This window comes from Oryza glaberrima, chromosome 12 (assembly GCF_000147395.1).
Source record: "Oryza glaberrima chromosome 12, OglaRS2, whole genome shotgun sequence".
Classification (NCBI taxonomy): domain Eukaryota; kingdom Viridiplantae; phylum Streptophyta; class Magnoliopsida; order Poales; family Poaceae; genus Oryza; species Oryza glaberrima.
Window position 1 is genome coordinate 8,831,799 of NC_068337.1, and position 26,676 is coordinate 8,858,474.

The following is a 26,676-nucleotide window of genomic DNA, read 5'->3' on the forward strand; positions in this document are numbered from 1 at the left end:
GACTTCCTGCGTTGATCGAGTAGGTGCAGTACTAGTAGTATGCCGTCCTCTTCTGCCGCCGCTCTTCTCCTCCAGCTCCAGCTGCTGCTCGTGATATCGCTCTCCACTGCTCAGCCTGGTGAGTGATTCTTTTTTATATATAAAACCCGGCCTCAGCTATATACAACGGTATATGCAGCCAATGGTGAGTGAATATAACCATTAGGGAAACTACTTCATTTCTGCAGTCCTTAATTTACTTGGGACTCCTTTTCGAACCGATATAACGGCCTTTACAATTGAGACTGGATGGACCTGCAGTGGAGTGGGTGTTGGCAGAATTTCATTTTCTCCGGTTAGAGTAACAATGCAGTCATAAGTCACAGTACACCACCTCATAAAATAGCTATCATAAAATTGGTGCTGATGCTAGCTATCACTGAACCGGCAGTGATAGTCTGGTCTAAACATTGAGTTTTGCAGGTGTGAATACGTGCTCAGAAGGCTTCTTTTTTATTTTTTTATCACACGTACGATTTCTCACAATAGACGCAACCCATCAAGAAAAAGGGAAGGAAGAAGCAGTAAAATCACGGGGTGAATCTACTCACAGAAGCATAGCGCCAAACTCCAGTCTAAAGAGCAGCTTCGCATCGGGCTACGTCGACCACCGCTTGAACTGGGACGAGCTAGTGCACCATTGAGACACGGGTATATATATTTATAGCAGTCTAAAAGGGTTGCGTAACATTAGACAAAAGTGAAAACAAAAGACATAAGGATGGACGGAGTACTCTTCACGTTTTTCAACTGTACACAAAGCCTCTCCTCTCCTCCCTTTTCGTATAGCCAATTCTTATCCTATCTTAGTATGAAGTTACAACTCACTAAATACTAAAGCTTAACATGCCAATATGTCACATCATCATCGACAAACAATTATTATATTTAAAAATCATGCAACATGCTATGCTATATTATCTGTAATTTTATAATTTATTAAGTTTTAGAGCTTTTAAAATACAAGCATGTTAAATTATTATCCCACATAATTCACATGATATTTCAATATATCTCTTCATCATTTTTTAATTATAATATCCTATATACCTATATAGTTCATTATCACTTAGTTAATGTTATTTCTCTCTACTCTCATTAAGCCATATCACATAAATTGTTTTTAGACTTTAGATAATTAATTTATGATCCAAATTATCTCCCTCCTTTTTTTATCCCATTAAGTCATATCACCTCAATTATTTTTAAGCCCTTTGATGATTAATTTATGGTCTAAAGTATCTTCATCATTTTCTTCTCTCATAAAACCACATCACCTTACTTTTACATTTGAATCATTATTCTATATACTATTTAACTTTAAATTATCACAAAACATATCAACTTACATAAGCTTATATTGTCTAGCTATCTTACACGTTATTTTTACTTATTGTTATCATAATAAACTTTCTTAGCAACCCGTGGGGTTTCACCTAGTATATAGAAAGTAGGGTGACGTCCAATTAGTGTATTGAGCTAGCCTTGATGGGCCAAAACCTCAGTTTCTCAATACCCCCTTGATCCTTCACCACATATTGCTTATGTCTCATTAAAACTCCATCAAAACCTAGTGGGAAAAATTTGGAGAAAGAGTACATAGCATACATTCTATGTGTTGCACGGATAACGGATTACCTCGTTAAAAACCTTTATAAGAAATTACACACAGATAACGGATTACCTCGTTATAAACCTTTATAAGAAATTACAAGAAAACTTATGTAAGGGAAAAAGTTTACAAGCCAACCAATTACTCTTATTGGGAACTTTGTCATTCCAGACTAAGTTTGGGAAGTGAGTCAACGAAATTCTATTCTTGAATTTTGCACTTCTCTACATCTCAACATCCCGATCCCCTAGATGCATCTCTCAAAAAAGGATGACGATAATGAATAGTGTATAAATCTGTGAGATTATCAAAGGACACGGTATGCAATACTTTAATTACATTTGTCTTATGATGTTCGTGAGCATAAAAGAACTTAGGTTTCATATGCTTCGTGAGATTGCTTTTCACGTAACCAATTTGCACTTTGCGTAACACGGGTTGCATTATCTCATAGATAATTGTAGGGGTCTAGATAGTGTTCAATTCACATAATTGCTGAATGTGGTGAATCATCATGCGGACCCATGCACATTCGTGAGAGACTTTGTATAGTGTGATGATTTCTGACTGGTTCATTGAAGTTGCTAATTGGCTCTGACGATTTCCAAGAAATTATTGTTCCTCCACATAGGAAAACATAGCAAGTCTGTGACTTGGCTGTATGTGGGTCTAACAGGTACCCAGCATCTCCATATCCTACCAAGGTGAGATCCCGGTTTTTTTCTGTAGATAGTCCCATGTCCTTACTTCCTTGAAATAACAGAGGATGTCCTTGAAGAGCGATGAATGGATGATGCAAATTTGGATAACGGAGATAACGCTTGCTCTCTCTTAGTCCCCTTTCACCTCTATTATACGGAGTGTCGTCGAGCTCAGCCAATTCGATGTCCATTTTGTCCCACGAACGACTATCAAGTCTCAGGTACTCATAGGTTTTCATCGCCAACCAGACCGTCCTCAAGGACGGCAAGGTTGACCGTAGGTTTTCATCGCCAACCATATCGTCCTCGAGGACAGCAAGGTTGACTGTACAGATAGCAAGTGAAGGACAATAGCCTTCGACGAAGCATTCAACAGTCAAGAAGTAGGAGCTGGATCCAATTGGATTTCCGAGCAACCAACAACACTACAGAGTACGAAAGACATCTCGTTGGACTAAGAGCAGCCGCGTCACTTGGGTTCAAATGACTAATTATGAAAGGGGACTCAGAACTAGTCACCAACCAAGTACGCAAGGATTACAAATGCTCTAATCCTGAATTGTCCAAGTACCTTGCAGAAAGTAAGAAAGTTGGAGCATAGGTTTGACGGGTTCGAAGTGCACCATGTCTATTGCAAAGACAATGCTGACACTGACAACCTCGACTGATTAGCTTCTAGACGAGAGCTGGTGGAAACCTGGCACATTTCTAGAAGTATTAACCAGTCCATCAGTTAAGGTTTTTCCTAGACGACTATATCGATAGCACCACCAATGTTGGCTCGGGGGCTACTACTCAAGTTGACGGAATCTATGCAAACATCTAGACTACTCAGGACTAGCCTACACCACTTATCGATTTCCTCAACACTGACAAGTTACTGGAAGACGACACAGAAACAGAAAAAAAAAACTCTCACGACAAGCCACGGCCTATTGTATGATTAGGGACGATATTTACAAGAAGGCCACGAATGGAGTACTGCTAAAGTGCATCACTTCTGACGATGGCAAAGAGTTGTTTCTCGACATTCATGAAGGAATCTACAGGTACACGCCGACAGGCGAATACTGGTTGGGAAAGTTTTCCGACAAGGTTTTTACTGGCCAACAGCTTCCCAAGACACTTCTGACATGGTACAACGGTGTGAAGCTTATTAGTTTAATAGCAGACACACCAAGTTACCAACTCAAACTGCCCAAACCATCCCTCTGTCCTGGTCATTTTTGTGCCAGGGGCTTGACATCCTCGAACCTTTTCCATGAGGACAAGGTGGCTACAAAATTCTTATCCGTGGCTATTAAAAATTCACTAAGTGGATATAAGCGAAGCCAACAAGAGAAATTAAAGCTGAGCACACCATCAAGTTCATCAAAGAGATATTCGAGCACACTGTCAAGTTCATCAAAGAGATATTCTGCCGATATGGGCTCCCAAATCAGATATTGACTGACAACAGCTCCCAATTCACAAGTGGCGCCTTCCAGTATTACTGCTTGGAACTTGCAGGCGGCGATGTGCATCGTAGATGATGCCACGGCTGCCGCGGATGGGGGCGGCGTCGCCTCCTTCCTCTCCTCCCACCGCAACCGCCCCCCGTGTCACCCTCCCACTCCACGACTCTCACCTCCTCCTCCTCCTTATCGTCGTTGTCCTCATCCTTCTCTCACTTCCGGTGGCTGTGGATGTATGCTCCACCTCGCCGCTTGGGCGCTCGCCGCCGCCGTGCCATACCCCGACCGTATCGCCCGCCTCACCGCCACGCCTGCCGCCGGTCATCGGCCATTGCCCGCCACGCCCGCTAGCTGAGGCTGTCCTCGAGAGGGAGGAAGAGGGGAAAGAGAGGGGGAGAGAATATGACAATGGGGCCGTGTCAGGGGTATTTTGGTCTGGGAAAAAAATAAAATTGAGCAAAAACATTTCTATTCACGAAAAAGAACGAAAATATTATTTTGGTAAACACCACTCAGTTTAGGATAACATTATCGTGAATAACTTTGAAGCGATGGCATTCCAGCGAAACCACTGCGACGGTGTAATCCCAAATTTCTCATTTTCAACCCCTCCCTCCAGCTCCGACCACCACCAGTGCCGCCATCCAAAATCCTCACTCAAGTCAAGGCTACCGGCGCTAGACAACATCACCTCCGGCGACCAGCGCCGCCCTTCCCTAGCCCTACCGCTGCCGACCTTCCCTCCACCCTCGGCCACCGGTGCTGCTCATCCGGGTCGTCCCCAGCCTCCATCAGGCGCTTCCTTTAGCCCCCGGAGACCGGTCACCGTAGAGCCTCCAACGCCGCCTACCTCCTCCAACCGGCGCTGCCCTAGCCTCCTCCACTACCACTAGCGCTTCCCCTTCCCGGCCCGCTGCACCTGCACGATTCCATCTAGCTAGCAGGCAGGCACAGATAGGAGAGGTCGCCGGGGACAGTGGGTGCTGGGAAGGGGCGGCGCTGTGATTGAGGGGAAAGTGAGGAGGCCAACTCCATGGCTGGAGGAATTGCAGTTTTACCTCTCCACACATATTGGGATTCGATTATTTGTTGCTACATTGTTATTCACCTAAATGTTCCATGTGTCATTGTTATGCGGTGGCAGCATAATCGATTCAAAGGGCCATACATGGTAAAAAAAAAGAAAAAAAAACTCATGTATATATGCTACTCGTACCAAGCAATAGATTAAGTTTCCGAATTTTATATGTTCTTAGATGCAACGGTTTGTACTAAATATGTGGATCTCTAATTAAAAATTGGCTTCTTCTGTGCAGGTTTCATTAGCTTGGATTGCGGGGGAGATGGTGATTTCACAGATGACATTGGGATCCAGTGGACTTCCGATGACAAGTTTGTGTATGGTGGCAAGACGGCAAACCTCTCAGTCCAGAATGATCTCCCGAAGCAACTCAAAACCGTACGCTATTTTCCAGTAGACGACAGGAAGTATTGCTACACCATGAATGTCAGCGAAAGAACACGGTACCTAGTTAGAGCTACTTTCCTCTATGGAAACTTCGAAAACAGCAATATATTCCCTAAGTTTGATCTCTCCCTTGGAGCAACTCCATGGACAACTGTTGTAGTTTATGATGACACTACCCCAACAGTGGTGGAGGCAATTATCTTGGCTTCTGCTCCAACACTCAGCGTCTGCCTCTCAAATGCCAGTACAGGACAGGCGCCGTTTATTTCCACTCTCGAGCTTCGGCAATTGAATGGCTCCCTCTATGAAACTGATTATGAGAATCAGTTCTTTCTTAAACTCTCTGCAAGGATAAATTTTGGTGCAGAAAGTAATGCATCTGTCAGGTATTACTGGATGGCATTATGTTCCTTTACTGTCAATAGCTTCAAATTAGGGTTCAAAACATTTGGATGAAATAACTAGTTTAGAAATTCATACCAGAAGTACTTGCCAAAGTGTATGGAAATATCTATTTCTTGTCTATCAAATCTGCACATGTTTAATTTTTGTCCCTTAAACCAGTCAAAACCCGCCCCTTTGCCCTATATAATAGTGTTTTTGACTCATGTAGGGAGCGCATCACGCATGCCATAGAAAGATAGAAAGAGAATAAGTGGCAAGCCCATATGACAAATGTGTATTTGGAGAATACTGAATCTTATATGACCAATCCTGATCCTCTATGACAAACAGTCCCCACCATTAGTTTAGGTCAAAGCCACCATCAAATAGTGTGTAGGGTCAGCCTGCCTGATTTTGAGAGTTAATGGCATCTTTTATCTGGTTTTGAAATTGAGGGATGGAAACTAATCAAAGAACAGACCTTTTCCTAGCAGTAATAATGTACGGAATATCCTGATCCCACAAGATGTCTATGAAAGTCTTGCCTATGAGTGAGCAAGAAACTAGTTTTGTCTCCATGTCAATTAGTATCACCAAAATAATATCTTCTGGAAACAAATGGCTGAAAGGTGCAGTTTGTTTCTTTAATCTCTCAGGTACCCTGATGATCCATTTGATAGAATATGGCGATCTGATTTAGTGAGGAGAGCAAATTACCTTGTTGATGTTGCTCCAGGGACGGAAAGAATATCAACTAAAAGGCACATATCCATCAGAACTGATGGTGAAGAACCACCTGAAGAAGTCATGCGAACTGCAGTAGTTGGCCAAAATGGATCCTTGACCTACAGGCTTAATTTGGATGAAACCCCAGGAAATTCATGGGCATACGCTTATTTTGCAGAAATCGAAGATTTAGCCCCAAATGAAACTAGAAAATTTAAGTTAGCGATTCCAGAAATGCCCGAATACAGCACACCGACTGTTAATGTAGAGGAAAATGCTCCGGGAAAGTATCGGGCGTATGAAGCAGGTTACATGAATATGTCACTTCCATTTGTTTTCAAGCCTGTGTTTCAGAAGATGGATGATTCGTCGAAGGGACCTATCTTGAATGCAGTTGAAATTTACAAATATATACAGCTCACTATGGGATCCCAAGATGGTTAGCTATTGTCCAGATTCCTGTCTCTGTATTGTAGAATAAATGAAAAAATATTTCATATTCTAATTTGGTTTTCTGTAATATGGACAGCGAACAATATGGCTATCTTGGTATCACGGTATCCTCAGGAAAGTTGGGCGCAAGAGGGTGGTGACCCATGCTTACCAGCATCATGGTCCTGGATACAATGCAGTACAGAAAAAGCGCCCAGGGTATTATCAATGTATGATAGTAATATTCATCTGACTTCAATTTCAGTTGTTCTTCACAATGTTTAGAGTTTTGGAAAGACAAGAATTATTTTCTTTTCCGCAGAACATTATCAGGAAAGAATATAACAGGAAGTATCCCTGTGGAACTAACAAAGCTACCTGGGCTGGTTGAATTGTAAGATCAGAATAGTTTATTCCTTCCTCTCCCCTATCTCTTTTTTTTTAAAAAAAAATTCTATCTGATCTACTTATTACTGCAATCCAGAAGGCTTGATGGTAACTCGTTTTCTGGTCCAATACCTGATTTCATTGGATGCCAGGATTTGCAGTATATGTGAGGATCCCATTATTTGATATGGCATTTTGATCATTTTATTTTTATACTTAGTCCTTAGGCTGCTTTTTGCTGTTTTGCAGTCACCTTGAGGACAATCAATTAACTGGTGCACTGCCTTCTTCTTTGGGTGACCTACCTAACCTGAAACAGTTGTAAGTTGTATCCCCTACTGTGAACTGTCTTTCCACTCCATGCTCTTCATGTCGTAGCTGCAGTCAATATGGATTTCTGATCCTTATTTATATTGAATATTCCTTCCTTTTTCCTTTTGTACGTTTTCATGTTCCTTCATTTAGTGATATGTATGTCATATTGCTATAGATTCTCTATTCTTCTCATATAAATGCAACATTTATGGTGGAAACAATGGAGTTACCTTTACTGATTCAAGTCTTTGCAGGTATATTCAGAATAATAAACTGTCAGGAGAAATCCCACAGGCGCTTTTCAGAAAGGGCATTATTTTCAAGTTTGTATTACTTCCTTTCAAGCATATAGCTTAATGCATTTCAGATGATTAATGCATAATCTTGTGCTCTGTGAGCTCCATTGTATGTGTGTGTGTGTGTGTAAATAAGTTCCATGATCAAATAGCTTTGTTTTCCATACAGAGCTTCCTTAATTTATAATGTAAAAAATCATATGCTTAACTTGCCCTTATCTGTTACCTGTCTACAGCTTTTCAGGGAACAGTAACCTTCATGTGGCACACAATACCATTACTCACCCTGTAATAATTATTGTATGTGTGGTGATTGGGGCCTTTGTGTTACTTGTTGCTGCTGTTGGATGTTACTTGTTTGCATACAACAGAAAGAAGAAACCGTCAGATGGTTTGTTTTCTTTGCCTAATCGGAATATTGAATAATCTGTATGGTGTATGAGCATATATTGATTAATTTGCCATCTCCACGAACTGTTTTTGTTTCAGCGCCAGCAAAACAGTTAAGTTCACCATTGAGTGAGGTAACCACGGAATCGGTGCACAGATTTGCTTTATCTGAAATTGAAGATGCTACTGACAGATTTGGTAGAAGAATAGGTTATGGAGGATTTGGCATAGTATACTATGGAAAGCTTGCAGATGGAAGAGAAATCGCAGTCAAGCTTCTCATAAACGACTCCTATCAGGGCACCCGAGAATTCTTGAATGAGGTATGTTTCTGGTCTAGTTCAGGGTTTGCAATCTTGGAATGTACTACCTACATTTCATATTATAAGACGCTTTGACTTTTGCCTAGTTGAACTTTTTAAAGTTTGACCAAGTTTATAGAAAAACATATTTGCATTTCCAACACAAAATAAACATATATTCAATCTTAGATTTAATGAAACTAATTTAGTGTTATAGATGTTGCTAAATTTTTCTATAAACTTGGTCAAACATTAAAAAGTTTGACTAGGAAAAAAATCAAAATGAATTATAATATGAAACGGAGGGAGTAGTCAAATTCTTTAGTCAACTGACTGGTTTGTTGTCTCAGGTAACTTTGCTTTCCAAAATACATCATAGAAACCTGGTGAGCTTCCTTGGTTACAGTCAGCAAGATGGGAAAAACATACTTGTGTATGAATTCATGCATGAAGGAACACTAAAAGAGCACATTCGTGGTAAGTCCCCTTCCAACTGATGATAAATCTAGTTTGCAGAATCGACATCAAAATGTTGGTATGTAGACAATAATTTTATAAGCAAAATGTTCCATGTACAGTTGAAGTTTATAATACTCGTATATCTGAGATCTTTTGAAAAACAAAAATAGAAACAGTAGGTAAGAATCCTACTGTTTATTTACTGCTATTAGTAGTATATGATTACAAAATAGAACTATGTGTAAAATTGTTCAAGAACAGGGAACTTAAGATAGTCTATCTAGCAAGTCTGATATGAAAGAGAATACACTTTGCTCCATTGAGAACCTTTGCAAATTCATGCTCAATTATTCTCGAATATTGAAATCAGGATCCACATTCTGGAAAACCACACGGGATATTTAGGGGTGCAGAGCAGGTCTGCTTTTTTTTTCCTTTGTTCCAGTGCCAGGCAGGTTCAGGGTTAATAAGCCAATTTCTTGTTTCTGATATCGACTGATATACCCCTAGATAAAAATGGAAACAATATCTTTGTTAAATGCATTTTGATTTAATATCCCTTCGACGCGCTGGCTAGGCCAAGCCACATCATCCAGTTTAGATGACATTGCGGTCCACAAAACCACTCTCAAACAGGTGGAGGGACAAAGTCTATCGGGTTTTGATTGTCTGTGTACACCCTTGTTGGTCTAGAGGCCGGGTTTTAATTCATAATTTTTTTTAAAAAAATCAGGTTTTGGTATTTGAGGAATGATTTCTACCCAGTGTTGAAGTTGAGGGACAAAATATAAACCAATCTACTATAGTTAAGGGACAAAGTAGAGTTGTTCCTTTCTTATATGCTGATTTGGCTGATTTCTACCTTTAAATTAAAATTTAAAGAACCAGTAACATTTTAGAGTGAGTACAATTGGATGCACACTGATCAACACACGGTCACACGCCATATTCACGCCACCACACACACATGTGTGCATGCTCTGCAGACGCTTGAAACCAGTGATAATTTCAATACCACAAACTGAATAACCTTCACAGGAGGACCTGCTTATGTAAAAGTAACTAGCTGGGTCAAGCGTCTCGAGATAGCTGAAGATGCCGCAAAAGGTATTCTTTTCCCTCTTCCTCTTGTGTACAATTTCCTCTGGTTCTTCATTTTAAAGACTAAAGTAATTCCCCTGAAATATGAAAATACCAGGAATAGAGTATCTCCATACAGGATGTTCCCCAACTATCATCCATAGAGATCTCAAGAGCAGTAACATTCTCCTTGACAAGAACATGAGAGCCAAAGTTGCAGACTTTGGCATATCGAAACCTGTGGTTAGTGGTTCCCATGTATCAACCATGGTTCGAGGAACATTTGGATATCTAGACCCAGAGTAAGGCCCTTTTTTCCCTAAACATACAATGTCTATGTTTTGTTAGCATGTTTTTTCAGTCTAAAGTGCTACATACCTTTGTAATATCTGATATATAGTGTCCTCGAAACACTTGTTTTATTCTGTTTTTTTGTGTGTGTGTTAGGTACTATGGCTCACAGCAGCTAACAGAGAAGAGTGATATCTATAGTTTTGGTGTCATTTTACTGGAGCTAATCTCAGGCCAGGAGCCAATCTCAGATGACCACTTTGGGCCCCACTGTCGTAGCATTGTTGCATGGGTAAGCCCTGCCATACTCCTCAGCTCGTAGTCCCACAAATTTCAAATATAAATCATTTTAATTAATCCTGAATTATGAAACTAATTGAAATGATTTCTTGCCCTCCATTTGTGCTCCGTACATTGCAAATAACAAGCAATAGAATATTTACTTAGTGCAAACAAGAAATGCAAGATGAAATAATGACTAAAAGTTACAAAACGACTTACATTTAGAGAATAACTCAGATTACATGTGTTCGGGAGGAGGGGTTGGGAACCTCTCCCCCATGCATGGGAAACGGGGTGGCTCATTAGCACATGATTAATTAAGTATTAGCTAAAAGACTTAAAAAAATGATTAATATGATTTTTTACAGCAACTTTTAGAAAAGTTTTTAAAAATCATACCGTTTAACAGTTCAGGAAGCATACGTGCAGAAAAGAGTAGAAGTTAGGAAAGGTGAGTACAGAACACATCCTAGAATACGAGGGAGAATGAATAATGGAGTCCTGTATTTCTATGTTTTTTTGTAAATTATTTATATCCAGTTCTGCAGTTGATGTGAATGATGGTTGATACTGACATAAATAGTTGAATCGGCAGGCTACATCACACATCGAGAGCGGGAACATCCACGCCATCATTGATCAGTCGTTGGACACTGGCTACGATCTGCAGTCAGTGTGGAAGGTCGTGGAGGTGGCAATAATGTGCCTGAAGCCGACGGGCAGACAGAGGCCATCCATGTCGGAGGTGCTCAAGGAGATCCAGGATGCCATTGCCCTCGAGCGGGGAGGACGGGAGCTTGTCCCCAGCATCCAGCACCCCGTGTCCAAGTGCTCACCTTCTGTAAACATGGACAGTGTGGTGTTGGAGCAGAATTCGCGGTTCGATGAGCTGCTTGAGCTGCCAGGTCTCAGGTAGCGCCTGCATATCGGAATTGGGTTTGGTGTGCATAGAAAATACTAGTTTTTATCTAAATAGTGGGATATAAATGTAACGATTCTAGCTAGCTATCACAACCATCCATTTGCCATGATGTTGGAGCGATTAAAAGGTGAGAAATCCTCTCATTTGAATGGAAATGTGAAAATGCATTATGTCACCTCCACCTGAAAATTTAAGTTCGGCATTCAGTGTGTACTGCTTTAGTTTGAATTGATATGATTTTAATTATAGGTTTTGAACTGAAATAGCAAATGGTGTTTGAAATTTGAATTGCAAAATGAGCTGTATTGCCGTATTGGGTATTTCTACTCGTATCCTGGGGTTCACTATTTTGGAATCCAAAAAGGTTTCCGGGGGACAAAAGTTATGAACAAAAAAAAACAATTTTGATCAGATTTAGGTATCATTTTATCCAGGTGCCCGTGGTTGGGGGCTGATTGATGTCTTCGACAAAATATTCAGGGTACACATGTGTCCAAATGTACTTCAAAAAAGAAATTATGGACCAAAAAAGGGTCTGTTTCCTGCCAATTCTGCTGTTTTGGCTAGGTACACAATTGCACCACTTTAGCCTGTTAGGGCATGGTTAGATCCAACCACAAAATTTTACACCCTGTCACATTGAACGTTTGAACATCTGCATGAAGTATTAAATATAGGCTAAAAATAATTGCGACTACTTTGCGAGATGAATCTTTTAAGCCTAACTGTTCCATGATTTGATAATGTGGTGCTACAGTAAACATGTGCTAATGACGGATTAATTAGCTTAATAAATTCGTCTCGCGGTTTACTGACGGATATTGTAATTACTACTTTATTAGTGTCCAAGCACCCCATACGACACCCTATATAATACCCGATGTGACACGCCAAAACTTTACACCCTGGATCTAAAACACCCCCTTAGCCATCTGGTCATACATATTTTTTTTTGGTACACATACCTTTTCTGATCTTAAAGATATACCGCCAAAAAGGTAGACAGACCATTACAAGTTAAAAAAGAGCATACAATTGCGTATTTATATGTGACAATCTTGGAAAAACTGTACAAATCTTGTATTAGCTGGACTGATGAAAACTATAATTATAAATGTTTTCTTATGATTTCAAGTTTCCAATCCACATCCAGTTAATCACACAAAGACATTTCTGTGTCGCATAATAATGATAGATGGAATTTAATTTCATGATCAAATTCTATTTGTCTAGGAATTGATTTGGTATGCATAATAAAGAATTTCTGTGTCCCATAATAATGATGATGGAATTTGCTATATATATTGATAAAGTCACAAAAATTCGCGTTGTCAAAGCCGATGATGCGGACAGATGCATTGGGTACGCTTTATTGGCCTCCTCGAGCTCATTGAGCTCCTAGGTAGCATTGCTCCACCAAACATAGGCGACTTTTACATGGTAGAGTACCTACTGTGATAGTATTCGGGGGACCTATGGTTCTCACGGTAGATAAATCTGACATTGCTGAACTCAATGCAGGGCACCCATGAACTGGAGCAAAGGCACTCATCTGCTTCACTACGTAAGTACTCTTAGAATTGCTTTTACGTTTTTGCCACCGGAGAGTAATCTTTTGGGATAAAATTAGAAAGCAGTTGATTATTTTATTAACCAACCGCTTGTTTTTTTTTTTAAAAAAAAGAAATAAAAGTTAAGGACAAAAAGAGAGCGCAACACCGTTGGGGTGTCTTCTGCCAACCCTTCTGTTGGACTGACACACAATTACACCACTTATTCATTTGGTCGTACAGATTTGCTTTTCGATACACTGTTTTGGTCTTTAATATGTAGTGCAAAAAAAAAGGTAAAAAAACACTTACAAGTTATAAAAAGAGTGTATTATTGCCCATTTGCATGTGACAATCTTGAAAAAAAAAATACTCAAACTGTATTTTTGTTTTTGTGCCAAGTCAAATTATCTTTTATTAGATCAAAACAAGTAGATTGATGAACAGAACAATTATATATGTTTTCTTGTGGATTCAGTTTGGAAATCCACTAATCAGTACAGAAAGGCATTTCCGATGAACAACAGAAGCATGATTTTTTAATTCCATGATCAAATTTCATTGTCGACGAATTGATTGTTGGACACATATGCTCTAGGATTCACATCCATCTCATACCCTTTGTATAAATATATATAGCCGGAGCTTTCATAGATTTCATTCACATATGCCTCACCCAACAACATATAGTCGTAGCAGATACCACTCTTACATCAAGTCAGAGAGAGATCAGGTGAAACAAAAACAAAAGCAGAGCACGGCCGGTAAAATCAAAAGACGATGAACAAACTGGGAACACACGAAACAAGGTGGGAGACATCATCGAATCAGAGATGAACAATTAAACGAGGCTATATATGACGATGACGGCTTAGTTGCCACCAGACTCCTCGCAGCCCGGGGGCTTGTAGGCGATGAAGCTGATGAGCTGCACCTGCCTGACGTTGTCGAAGCCGATGATACGGACGAATGCATCAGGGTACGCCTTCTTGGCCTCCTCGAGCTCCTTGAGCACCTGGGTGGCGTCGGTGCACCCGAACATGGGCAGCTTCCACATGGTCCAGTACCTGCCGTCGTAGTATCCGGGGGACCTGTGGTTCTCACGGTAGACGAATCCGACCTTGCTGAACTCGAGGCAGGGCACCCACTTGGAACGGAGCAGGTACTCGATCTGCTTCAGGAGGTCCTCCACGGTGAGCGGTGGCAGGTAGGAGAGGGTCTCGAACTTCTTGATGCCCTCAATCGGCCACACCTGAATGAATAAACGATAATTGAGTTGTTGGTTAATGTTGGTTAAGAAGAAGAAGAAGAAGAAGAATGTGTGTTGGATCAGTAGGTAATTACCTGCATGCACCTGATCCTGCCGCCATTGCTGACGTTGCCGAAGCTGGAGTTGCCGGAGCGGCGGGCGATGGGCATGCCGGCGGTGGACTTGAGCCCCTGGAAGGGAGCGACGGTGGTGGCCGACGACGCCATCACGGAGGGGGCCATCTCTGCAGCTCACCAAGCTCTCTCCTTCTTTGCTCGAGTACTTCTTGAGATGCACTGCTCTGCACACAGGCTCCCGCGGTACGTATAAATAGCCAAAACTCAGCGGTCTCACCCTCCCTAGCTAGCTAATCGGATGGCAGCGGCGCTCGCGAGCCGCGGAGGCCGGGGATGTGGTAGGATTGGCCGGCGTGCGCGCGCCTATCCGCGGGCGTTTGTGGCTGGCTCACGCGCGCGCGGTGGTGTCGCGCCGGGCTCGTGGGTTGTGGCCGTGGTGGCATCTCGACCCGGGCTCTGGCTGTGGTCCTCGTCTTCCTCTCTCCACATGATGGAGTATGCGGCGGCGAGTGATGGGCAGCGCGGGTGAGGATGGATGGGGAGATCTATCCACGCCAGATCATCTTTGTCTCCCTCTGCACACTCGCTGCTGATTTTTATTTTGGTTTCTTTTGTGATCAATAATGCTGCTAGTATGTGGAGAGCAGTAGACTGGTCATCGGGGTCGTTGTTTAACTGTTTCTTCAGGCTGAAAATTGATGGTGTGGTGTGACCTCCCTTAACAGTACTTAAATTTTAATTTCGAGATCAAGCAAAAGGTCATCAAAACTTGGGCCCTCATGAAGCAAAGCATCTTTATGAGCTTAATTATATAGGAGTGCATTTTTTTTATGTACAGTTTGCTTTTTGTTTACAAGTACAACACATTCTTTTTGCTGCTATATTCAATAAAATTGATATACCTGGTGTCTGTTAGTGAAAAAAAAAAAGATCTACAACACGTGAATTGGCAGGGTATAAAATTTTAGAAAACAAATCCCACAGTTTAGTACGATATTGAAAGTTGAGTTGTCACTCCTTAATTAATACTCCCCATCACTTAAAAATATTAATTTGTCGTTCGACATTTTCCCGGTTAAACATTTAGAAGCTGGTTTATCCATGAATTTTACAATATTCAGCTTGAAAACATTAAGATGGATTGTGCTTTTATTAAACATTGTAAACTTGTCCCCACAAAAAAAAGTACTCCATCCGTTTCAAGTTATAAGACGTTTTGACTTTTGTCAAAGTCAAACTGCTTCAAGTTTGACCAAGTTTGTAGAAAAAATTAATAATATTTTGAACTCAACACAAATTTATTATGAAAATATATTCAATTATTTATTTAATGAAACTAATGTATTATTATAAATATTACTATATTTGCGCATAAACTTAGTCAAATTTAAAGTCAAAACGTCTTATAACCTGAAACAGAGGGATTATGGTAAAGTTGCACCTCTACTACCCTCAACACTCATTAATATTAGTTGGTACAAGGAAGGGATCCAAATTTGAAATTTTGGACCAGAAAAAACTAAAAACAAAAAAAGAATTATTCTACTACCATCCCATCCTTACCGGTATATATACAGAGCCCCAACTACTGCTACCAATTTTTATGACTGAAATACATACATTATTACACCAGAATTTGATCCCCGATCTCTCTCACACGTACTTATCTTTTTCCAACTCACTTACATATCAATTATGTTATGATAGGGACCTTTTTTACTTTTGAACATTTCTATCTGAGATTTGAAACACCTATTTGGGCATTTAAATGACTTGAAATAAAAAGGTTGTGAACTATAAAATTGTAGGTATCATCGACAGCTACAATGTTTATATAAAGTTCATCTCGATCCGATTTCATATGAAAAGGTTATGATCATATGTGAAATTTGCACTAATATGGTTGGGGCCATCAGTTTGAGTTATGAACCAACGCGGATAACTCTTGCTTAAATTGAAAATTTATCAGCCGAAAATTCTTCTAGCGATGAGTAGGTATTAGTAAGAGCGGGTCATGCCTAGAAGCAGCATTTGACATATGTGGTCATGTACATCAGTGCTGGTTTTAGCCATGAACCGACACTAATATTACTCATTTGTTCTGGTTCTTAAAGCTGTGAGCAGTACGGGTGGAAAGCGTGTGGGAAGAGGCACATTAGTGAATAGGTAGGGTGTCACATTGCATGCGTTATGTGGTAGTGCTCGAAATAGAGTCTATACAATTTCTTTTACCAGATGCAGTACTATAGTAGTGACAGTTATGGGTCATCCTTGGATGATTTCATGTTTGGTGATATTATAATCAACCTTGTTATATCTCAGCTACAGGTCAACACGTACGTTCTCTCTCCTAATGTCATGGACCAGCTATATGGTATGCCCATGTGTGTCCGTCGTACGTGCAAAGAAAACGCCGGCAGAGGCTGATTCGACTCCTGAACGGCTGAACCTACGGAAATAGTTTAAGACAATTTGGAGACATGCCTTGTCTATTTGATCGATTCTTAGTTTGGTGGTGTGGTCTGTATTATATTATATATACCTATTGCTTTTGGGTCTATAATCGGCACCAATTTTGTCTATATAGCTATATATATACACATGCATAAATATCTGTTAGGTTCAACGGTACCTAATGGCACCATGACGTACTACTATCCGATCCACTGGATTTTTTTTTAGACTACATAAAAGAGTTATGCATCTTAATATAAGAGAATAAGAGAGGAGAGATTAACAACCAACCGGATTCATGGCCCAATGCAAGAAGCTGACCTAGCACACCATGATGTTCTGCTTCTGCGTGACGACTGATAATCTGCACAGATTTTTTATGCATCCCTTGGACAACTGTTGACGCAGAGCTGTGCAGATTTTTTTTATATTCAGTAATTGACTTTGTCAGAAAACTACATTCCTACCACCAAAAGCACCAACTAATAAGGTTTCTTTGCTGCAGAGATGGAGCAAATTGCTGATGAGAGGAGGTGCCTGGATACATGGAGCAAAAGGATTCTCGAACGACCGAGAGTCTGAGACCAGTCGACATACTGCCTGATGCTCTATAATTGTTTCTTGCCTCTGCTATTAGGCTGGCTGTTAGTTTTGTATCCCTGAAGATGTTCTTGGTTCATTGGATTGGATGTGGTTTGTGGCCTCTGCAGAGTAGTGAAACGCTGGTTGTCCCATCCAGGTAGGATTAGTTTTGGAGATTGCTCGTAATCGGTCACCTGATCCGTATAAGAAAATCGGGTGCTTCATCTAATGACATCAGTTAGTCCACGTCTGCTTCTCTGCAAGTACTATATGCACTACTTTTATTTCCAAAGCGCTTTCTCTGTTCTTCATGTATATTCCAATCATGTTTATGTAATCACTTTTTAAACAAACTATAAAATGATTATTACTTCTAAATTACTTATGTGATTTATACTCTGATCATACCATTGCATTTGTTATGATATAAATCTTTAATAAAGAGTGTTCGTTTGTGCTAGCTGTGGCAGCACAGCCGTAACAGCTGCTGCAGCTGTAGTTAAATTTTCAATAGCTGCTAATGTTGTTGCAGCTGTGTGTACGTTGCTACAAAGTAGCGGAAACAAACAGCACCAAGATCTCTTATGACTATATTTTGATATGTGTGTAACATATCTAAAATTTTAGGAGAAAAACGAAAAAAAAAAGAAAAGACAGACTTAGCACGAATTTGATTGTTGTCTTTGTTATTTGAATTTGTTTTCTTGTGTTCTTGAAATTTCCATGCACCTCATAACGCATTGCATGCATTAAAAAACAGAAAAGTGAAAGTATTAAATCTAAGAGGAATAAAAATATGGATTTTTTATAAACAGTAGACACCTTGAATAATGTTCTGGAAAAGTTTGACAACTTTGTAACTTAGTTTTGCACGTCAATTAAATATGACAAAACAATCGAAATCAAATCAAATTGAAACCAAACAGTGAACTTCTCTGAATTTTCACAGAAGTACACATGACAAAAGTCTCAAAAATTCACCAGAAGAAATTCATGATCGCATCTATTCCCAGTAATTTATGCACAGGTGTTTGACACCAAAATTTTCAGGAAAATCACCTCTCCTCTCTTTCTTCTCCACCTTTCTGAGCGGTGAGCCCAGGAGCCCTGGACCCCACATGCCAGATTGCCAGAAGCACCAGTGCCCCATCTCTCCCCCCGTTTCCTCTCTCCCTCCATGCAGGCATTTTAACAAGCACTTGGCGTGCAAGCTGAGCCGATGAGCACGACGAGCCCGACCGCCCTCTGCCTCTTCTCTGCAAAGCTGACGCTGAAACTGCAAGGCCAACGTCCGCTTGCAAAGCCGGCCTCGCCGCCGCGCCGGGCGCCGGCCTCAGCCAATCGACACCGCCCCGCGGCTGGACACGAACACGACACCGCTCCGCCCGACCAAGCCTGCCACCTGCAGCTCCCGCGCAGCAGCCTTCTCGCTGCTCTGCTGACACCGTGTCTCCCGCTGAGAGCACGCCTGCAAAGCTGACGTCAAGCCGAATCCCTACCCGCCGTGATTCCCCGCTGCCGCCGTGCAGCGTGCTCCTGCCGAACGTGTCGCAGCAGGTGCTCGACGCGCCCGCCTTTCGCTCCTCCCTCACCTATAAATCGAGCCTTCGCGCCAGCTAACTCCCCACACCTCACTCAACCTCCACTCCCAAAACTGAAGCCTGAAAACCTCTGGTTCGCCGTGGAACGCCGCGCCATCACCGCCGCCCGCGTCGGCCAGGACGCCGCCGCCATATCCTCAACATCGAGTCGCCGCCTCGGTGAGTTCCGGACCTAGCCCTCGCGCCGGAAAGCACCTAGAAGCCCCCCAAAACTCATTCCCTCAACCAATTTCAGGGCCACCCTCGCCGGAGCGCTGCCGCCGCCGGCACCGCTCTCTGCCGTCTCGGTAGCCCGTCGCCACGCCGCCTCAAACAGTAATTAGTGGAAAAGGTGAGGTACATGTTACAAAAACAAGATCAATCACTGACAAGGAGCCCTAGGACCTATACGTAATTTCTGAAAACTTTAGTGCTTGGCTGAAAGATTAGAGGAGTTCATCTCTCTCACATGTAGACACCACTGGTTTAAAATGTTTACATAAAACTCCAGTACGCCTTGACGGTAGGACAGCGTACCTCCACGGGGCTGTAGCTTTTTGAAAAATAGTTGTGGAAATAATATATTATTGGGTGTTAATTTATATGAGAATATTATTTGCAGCCCAGATTTACTAAATACATTAGGAATGTCTCTATAATGGGTGGGTCCCGAAATTTCCAATATCACACGATGTCCGAATAAAATCAATATTGGAATAGTTTTGTTTTACATTTTGAGAGGAGGCCATAAATTCAAACGGATTTTAAATTTGGTATGACATTTGGAAAATGTGAGCTGACAAAGATTTTAGGGAGAATAGCCAATATGGTCCCTAAAGTTTCGCTCATGGATCATTTTAGTCCTTAATCTTTCATATTGTCCAAAAAAGTCCTTTAAATTTGTCATGTGGGCTGATATAGTCCTTGGTCCCACCAAAATTACCACATTGACATGCCATGTCACCTTCCTATGCAAAATCTATATGATTTATCCAATTTACCCTTACATGTATCATAGGAAAATAAAAAACAAAAGGAAAAAGTTTTTAAAAATATATGGTATATGTAAGAGTAAAAATATACATAAAGGAGAAGTATTTTTTTCCTATGGTTATGTCTAATTCCTCTTATATTTATTTTTCTATGATATACGTATGGGTAAATTGGACAATTCATTATAGATTTTGCATGAATGATGACATGGCATATTCGTATGATGATTTTGGTGGACCAAAGGACTATTCTAAGCCTTATGACAAAGTTTAAGGATTTCTTTAGACCATTTAAAAGGTTAGGAACTAAACTGATACTATAGAGAAACTTTAGGGACTAAAGTAGCTATTCTCCCAAGATTTTATATATGAGGGAAATGAACTAGTACTAGGTAGCATGCAGTACATTGTTTTTGTTTGTTGCTAAAGTTAAGCACATGTTTATTATATGCAACGAGATAAACCTCGGCAAACGCGTGTGATGCATGGGACCCACCTGTCATAAGCACCATTAATTCCATGATCATCTAATCAGCAGCACACATGACTTTATCTGCAGTAGGTCGGTGGATTAACACGCCTGTGCGTGGTTTATCCGGAGACTTAACACGTGATTAGCTGGGATTAGGCGAGGCCGCCGTTGCCTCTAGCCCTCTGCCTCTATATAAGGTGCAGACCCCATCTGGAGCCAGAGGAGGCACCCAACTATGATTTTCATTCATCCCATCTCTCTCAAATGGTAGATTAGGAAAATCAGAAGATCCAAGCGTGCCGGTGATAGCAGGACTGGCACCGCTACGGAGAAAATTAAACACGTACCGCAGCCAGCGTCCTTCATCAAGTCGATTTATTTATCGACAACATGCCGCCGTTCAGGATGTTTGCGTTGGACGGTGAGCAACACTAATTTTCTAGATTAAACATAGTAGATGTCCAGCCCTCATTGGCGATCGAAACGTCTACATGTTCTTAATCTATCTCGATGATTAAAGTCATATCGATGAGAGTCGAAACACGGCTATGATCGGACTGCATTTATATAATCAATGCTATTAGGCTGGTCCGACCCTCATTGACGATTGGATCATCTGAGTGCCATTTGATATTTTCTATGATTAAAACTAGATGTCCGGCCCTCATTGGCGATCGGACTGTCTAGACGTTGTTTTCATAATTAAAATATATTTTGGCCCATGCATATGCATGGGAGCTGTTCTTGACTTAACTACAAAGGCGTTGCATCCAAAACCGACGAGGCCGAGCAACGTATTGGCTAAAGCTGACAAGGTTGCAACCATTCACACATTCCATCTGTCTATGACCGACGAGGCTAGATGAAACCATGGCGGAGAGCCGACAAGGCTAGGTCACTATGCTATTAACACATCTAAAATGGACGGGAACTGGATACACCGTTGTTGAGCACCGACGAGACAAAAGCAACCACAAAATCCATGTTTGATGAAGGCCGGGGTACATGACTGGGCACCGACGAGGCAAAGGTCACCCCCTTCACCAAATTCCCTCCGCACACCGACGTGATGGTAGTGTACTGTGACTGGGTTTTGGCGAAACAAAGCCATCCTTTCCATATTCACTATATTCACTGTTAAATCTGCACCAACCTCAACCTTTGGCGAGCAATCAATTTTGAAGACGATGATCACAAAGCGTAGCTTAATCGGAGGTATTCCATAGGCTCGTCCTATGGATGTAATTCACTGGCCGCCTCATTGTTAGGCGCCGAGAATCAGCGGACTATATGCAATTTCCCTTCAAGATACCTGTCCATTAAGCATTCCTCGCGAAGGAAAAAGGCGAACTCTTGCAGGAGCCCTCGTGTATTTGTATTCATTCATGTTAATGAATCGTGATTAATAAAATATAGGATTTCCATATTTTTTGTGTGTTCGTTATTTTGTTTTCATCAAACAAAATGGCACGGCCAGTGGGGCTTGATTCTCCTCCCATCTCTGCTGCGCTCGGATGGTCGTCATCCAATTTTTCAAAATTTGCTCGCTAATTCGATGGTGCTCATTCAAAATCATCAAATGACATATTGATGGCTGGTTAAAAAAAAAACTTTGTATATATACTTAGACGCAGTGTCTAGGTTGTTAATTTCTGGTGTTTACTCCGCATCCCACAGTAGGTGTGAGGTGAGTGTAGAGGTGGTAACAACCCTCAATATCACTGAAGTCCTCCCTGTCCGGGTGCGCAATAGAGCGATATCTGGGAGCAGTGAGCTTGCCAGTGCCCGAAGTATCATGTTAGGATTAAAGTTAAGCTTTTTGTAGACACTGTTTCTCACCAGTGAAACCTCTCTATCCTTTTGCCTATCTTTAGCTTCGTGTCCTTGGATGAACCTGATTTAGAGTTGACTCACCCGTTCCCTGTGGAAATCAATACTTGAGAATACTCCCGGGTGAAGTGCTACATCAATATATTCCGTGAGCTTGCGCATTCTATATGTGAGGTTAAGAAATACCAACAAACATTTCTGGCGCCGTTGCCGAGGAACGGTTGCTGTCTATCTCCAAACCTTGTTCATCCTCGTATCCTTTTTACTTTTTCTTTCTTCTACCTTCACCACCACTATCCCCCGAGAAGTATTCCTGTGAAACTCTTCTCACCTATGGAGCCACTATCTATTTTCCAATTATTTGCTCCTCGGGGCGAATTTTACGAGTCACCTCCTTCATCGGAGCCTATTTTAACACCTAGATATGAAATTCGTCCTGAATTCATCAGTATGGTTAGGGGGGAATCTTTCTCTAGTCTAGACCGGGAAAACCCCTACCATCACATGCGAGAGTTTGAGCAGTTGTATTCGTGCCTCCTTATTCAAGGCATGACACAGGAGACTGTTAATTGGAAATTGTTTCTGTTCTCTCTTCAAAAGAGAGCAAAACAATGGTACATTTACATCGTTGGGAGTGTGAGCGGTAGCTGGAATGATTTGCGGGTATCTTTCTCTAGTCTAGACCGGGAAAACCCCTACCATCACATGCGAGAGTTTGAGCAGTTGTGTTCATGCCTCCTTATTCAAGGCATGACACAAGAGACTGTTAATTGGAAATTGTTTCTGTTCTCTCTTCAAAAGAGAGCAAAACAATGGTACATTTACACCGTTGGGAGTGTGAGCGGTAGCTGGAATGATTTGCGAGACAGATTCTGCCTTGCATTCTTTTCTGTTACTCGTATTACTTCCCTCCGGGTTGAAGTCCTCAGCTTTCAGTAGAATAACTATGAATCAATCGGTGTAGCTTGGGCCAGGTTTACTTCATTAGTACAATCTGGATCAAACTTATCTCTACCCGATTATACCCTATTGCAACATTTCCATACGGGTCTGGATAAGGAGTCTGCACTTTACCTCGACATAACTGCCGGAGGGTCGTTTATGCACAAAAGCCCCGTCGAAGGCAAGGAAATTCTTGATCGCATATCGGAAAATACCTCCTTTGTCGGGTAGTGTGTTGAACCCCATCCAGAGGCATTTGAGGCATTTGTGTCAGGAAGGGAGGAACCTTCTTTTGCCGAGCCTGAACTCGAGCCTTCAACATCTCCGGGTCTGACTAAAGAGTCCTTCCTGGAGCCATCGCCGGATTCCATAGAAATTCAAGCTCCGGGTTTTTGCGAGGAGGAGCAGCGGCGGCGGTTCGGCGAGGAGGAGGACGCGTGACGGGGAGGGGCGGCAGCGAGGAGGAGCGCCGCCGTCGGCCACCTCACCTCCTTCGTCTCCCGCCTCCACGGCCGATGGGCGAAGGGGCGGTGGCGCCGGGAGGAGGAGGCAGCAGTGACGTCGCGTATAATGATCGTATTTATGATGACTCTATGTCATGACGATGATATTAGAGTAGTATTTGGTAATTTAACCATGGTGTTTAGATTACTAGATATCATTATTTGGGGTTATATGCTGCGGAAGCGAGGTGGGCCGCTGATGGTGACAGCTCAGTACGGGTATTTCTCCGCGCGTGTATATAGTCCTAAGTTAATTTCCTGGGTGGGAACTCCTCTGTATTTAGCCCCGGTTGGATGGTCATGACGGATTGTCGTATGGAACTCGTCAATCAGGGGTGGCTTCTCGAAGCACCAGGAGGGCATCGGAAAGAGGGTATTAGCTAAGTAATCATATAACTAGGATGTATGTATAATATGTATGTATACTAGAAGTATAGGAATAGGATCTTTCTATTTTCTTTTCACTTAGCTTAGATAATTATGAATGAGAGTATAAATGCTTCTACTTAGTGTCACTCTACCCTTTGAATTATATTAACCCGTACCTAGACTTTGTTTATTACAAGTAATATAAAAATTATTAGTACGGTTCTCTCTATTATAATCTTCCCACGGGATTAAACAAAAATGATACCCTTGGAATACTCTCGGGTGAAATGCTACAATGGTATAACCGTGCACTTGCGGATAAACTTTGTAACCGTAATATACCAGAAGAGTTTCTGCGCCATTGCTGGGAAATATATTTCTAGTAATGTCGTTAAGAAATACCAACAATCGGCTATTGCTCCGATACTTCTTTATACTAAGATATCATTATAGATTAAATATATTAAACAAGTATCAATATATTATTAGGATGACCTAAATAGATTGATATAAAGCTTAATATATTTAGCCTTAGTGAGATCTTAATATAAAGGTTATATTTAGCGTATCAAGTAAATGAAGGAAAGACAAGATAGCTAAATATGGTAAGATTGGCTGAAACTCCGATACTATCTCTATTAGCAATCATGAAGCAAGCTAGATATTATGGTTCTAGATATTATTTAATAAATCAAACTTAACTGATGCACATTAAGCATGAAGAGGAACATAAGATCTAATCAATCAAGCCAATAAAAGCCTTTTCGAGATGGTGGATATACTATATAATCTAAATCGACAACATTGTCTAATTCTATCGGGTGATTTCGGTGATAGAAGCTAGCCGATAAGATCAGATAGTAATATCGACCTAGATTGTATAGTATATATGATAACACAACGATTCACATAAACAAGATTAGAGTGCCATGAAGATGTAAGCATTAATCCCAAGAACGTAAGCCGCCATAACAAGCTTTACCTCTTGTTGGAGATCGCAACCAACTCGAAAGCAAGAACTCATCAAAAAAAATAAAAAGTAGAAAATGTGGTGATGCGCCGAAAGTGTATTGAACTGGTGTTAATTATTTACAAGGTCTCATGCATATATTTATACCCACAATACATAATATGTCCACATCGGACACGACTCCACTTCTATTACAACTCTAAGATACAAACAAGTCCCTTAGGCAGACTCTTACCGAAAATATCTATAAGGAAACTACTAAAATATCCTAATTAATAGATACAATTGCCTTCTTCGGACGCAATCCATACCTGGCAATACTTTTGCAACATTTAAATCGATCCCGACAATGATTCTAAGATCCCTTTACCGAAATCGGCTACATCAGCTTCTCTTTATCCGAGTCGGTATCAACCGATGCAGACGATAACCGACGTGTACTCTGTTTCCGAGAATAACGAACTCCTTGCAAATTCGCTTCGGCTTTGACTCCAAATCCAATCTATGATCGGATCTTTGACAAACAGCGCGGCATCGGGCAGGGTTGGTGTCGGACGGGGAGGAGAAGGAGCGGCGTCGAGCGGGGAGGAGTAGGGGCAGCGCCGGCGTCGGGCAGGGAGGGCTGCGCTCCACCCCCACTGCTGCGCGCTAGTGTGAAGATGGGAGAGGAGACGTGGAAAATATTACCGAACCGTTTTTTCAATAATGGCAGAGGTGGGTAATTTTTCACTCAAAAACGAGTGCAAGCAGGGGTAGGGGGTGCTTTTGGATTTATACCGCACTAAAAGCAGCTTTGGAGCAAAAGTACTTATGGCTTTTGGGCCGTTTGGTTGGCTTTTGACTTTTGCAAAAGCAAAAACAGGTTGAGAAGCCCAACCAAACACACCATTAGTTTCACTAACATAAGGAATTAGTAAATCTGAGAAAATGTCTTCTGCTAATTATTTTTGTACCGAAAACACTAAAATTTTAGAAAATCATAGAAAATTAATTTTAACTCTAACTGAGGTGAACCAAATTTTGCTATATTTATAATAATTGTATTTTTAATATTGCATACCCGAACTTAGCATCACTGTTTTATAAAATTTCACTAATTTAAATTTAAATAATAACCTTTTGTATTTATCGTACTTAAATAATTAAAAAGCAATAACTCGCATGTACGACATCGGATTAAGACTTTTCCTTTTCCCATGTTCAACTAAAATCACACTCTACATACTGAATTGTTCATGCATCTAATATACACTCAACCTTAGTTTACATTTGCTAGTATATAGTTGTGTAACCAATGCCTCCTAACTGTGCCCTTCTGGTGTTTCGAGAGACTACGACGGGTTGCCGAGTTTCTTATGACAACCTGTCATGGCTGTCCAATCGGGGCTAAATACGGAGGAGTACCCTCCCCAGGAAAGTATCTTAGGAACACTGTTGGAGAAGTGATCTTTGCTGGGTCAGGCAAAAATCACATTAGTCCCGGTTCGAGTAGGAACTGGGAGTAAAAATATCTTTAGTCCCGATTTTAAAGCCCACGGGTACTTTTTGATCTTTAGTCCCGGGTCA

The 26,676-nt window shown here is 41.3% G+C and overlaps 2 protein-coding genes across 4 annotated transcripts; one reads left to right on the plus strand and one right to left on the minus strand.

Annotated features, from left to right (window-relative positions):
* On the plus strand, window positions 1-11,974 carry LOC127757595 (probable LRR receptor-like serine/threonine-protein kinase At1g67720). 3 transcript variants are annotated; one of them, XM_052283140.1, is made up of 15 exons: window positions 1-118; window positions 5,123-5,660; window positions 6,315-6,823; window positions 6,914-7,046; window positions 7,139-7,210; window positions 7,301-7,369; window positions 7,453-7,524; window positions 7,773-7,841; window positions 8,051-8,205; window positions 8,304-8,527; window positions 8,857-8,983; window positions 10,004-10,072; window positions 10,164-10,347; window positions 10,493-10,628; window positions 11,214-11,974. In XM_052283140.1, exons 1-15 carry the CDS (start codon window positions 40-42, stop codon window positions 11,532-11,534), a joined length of 2,757 nt encoding a protein of 918 aa, XP_052139100.1. In that variant the 5' UTR covers window positions 1-39; the 3' UTR covers window positions 11,535-11,974. The 3 variants fall into 3 exon arrangements, with proteins under 3 accessions (XP_052139100.1, XP_052139102.1, XP_052139101.1); XM_052283142.1 differs by lacking the exon at window positions 1-118 and adding an exon at window positions 361-690 and having other exon boundaries at window positions 11,214-11,973; XM_052283141.1 differs by lacking the exon at window positions 1-118 and adding an exon at window positions 4,326-4,977 and having other exon boundaries at window positions 11,214-11,973.
* Window positions 11,975-13,710: 1,736 nt separating this feature from the next.
* Window positions 13,711-14,654, minus strand: LOC127757543 (ribulose bisphosphate carboxylase small subunit, chloroplastic). Its single transcript, XM_052283076.1, has 2 exons — window positions 14,435-14,654; window positions 13,711-14,342 (listed from the first exon to the last, which is right to left on the minus strand). Exons 1-2 carry the CDS (start codon window positions 14,579-14,581, stop codon window positions 13,962-13,964), a joined length of 528 nt encoding a protein of 175 aa, XP_052139036.1. The 5' UTR covers window positions 14,582-14,654; the 3' UTR covers window positions 13,711-13,961.
* Window positions 14,655-26,676: the final 12,022 nt, after the last annotated feature.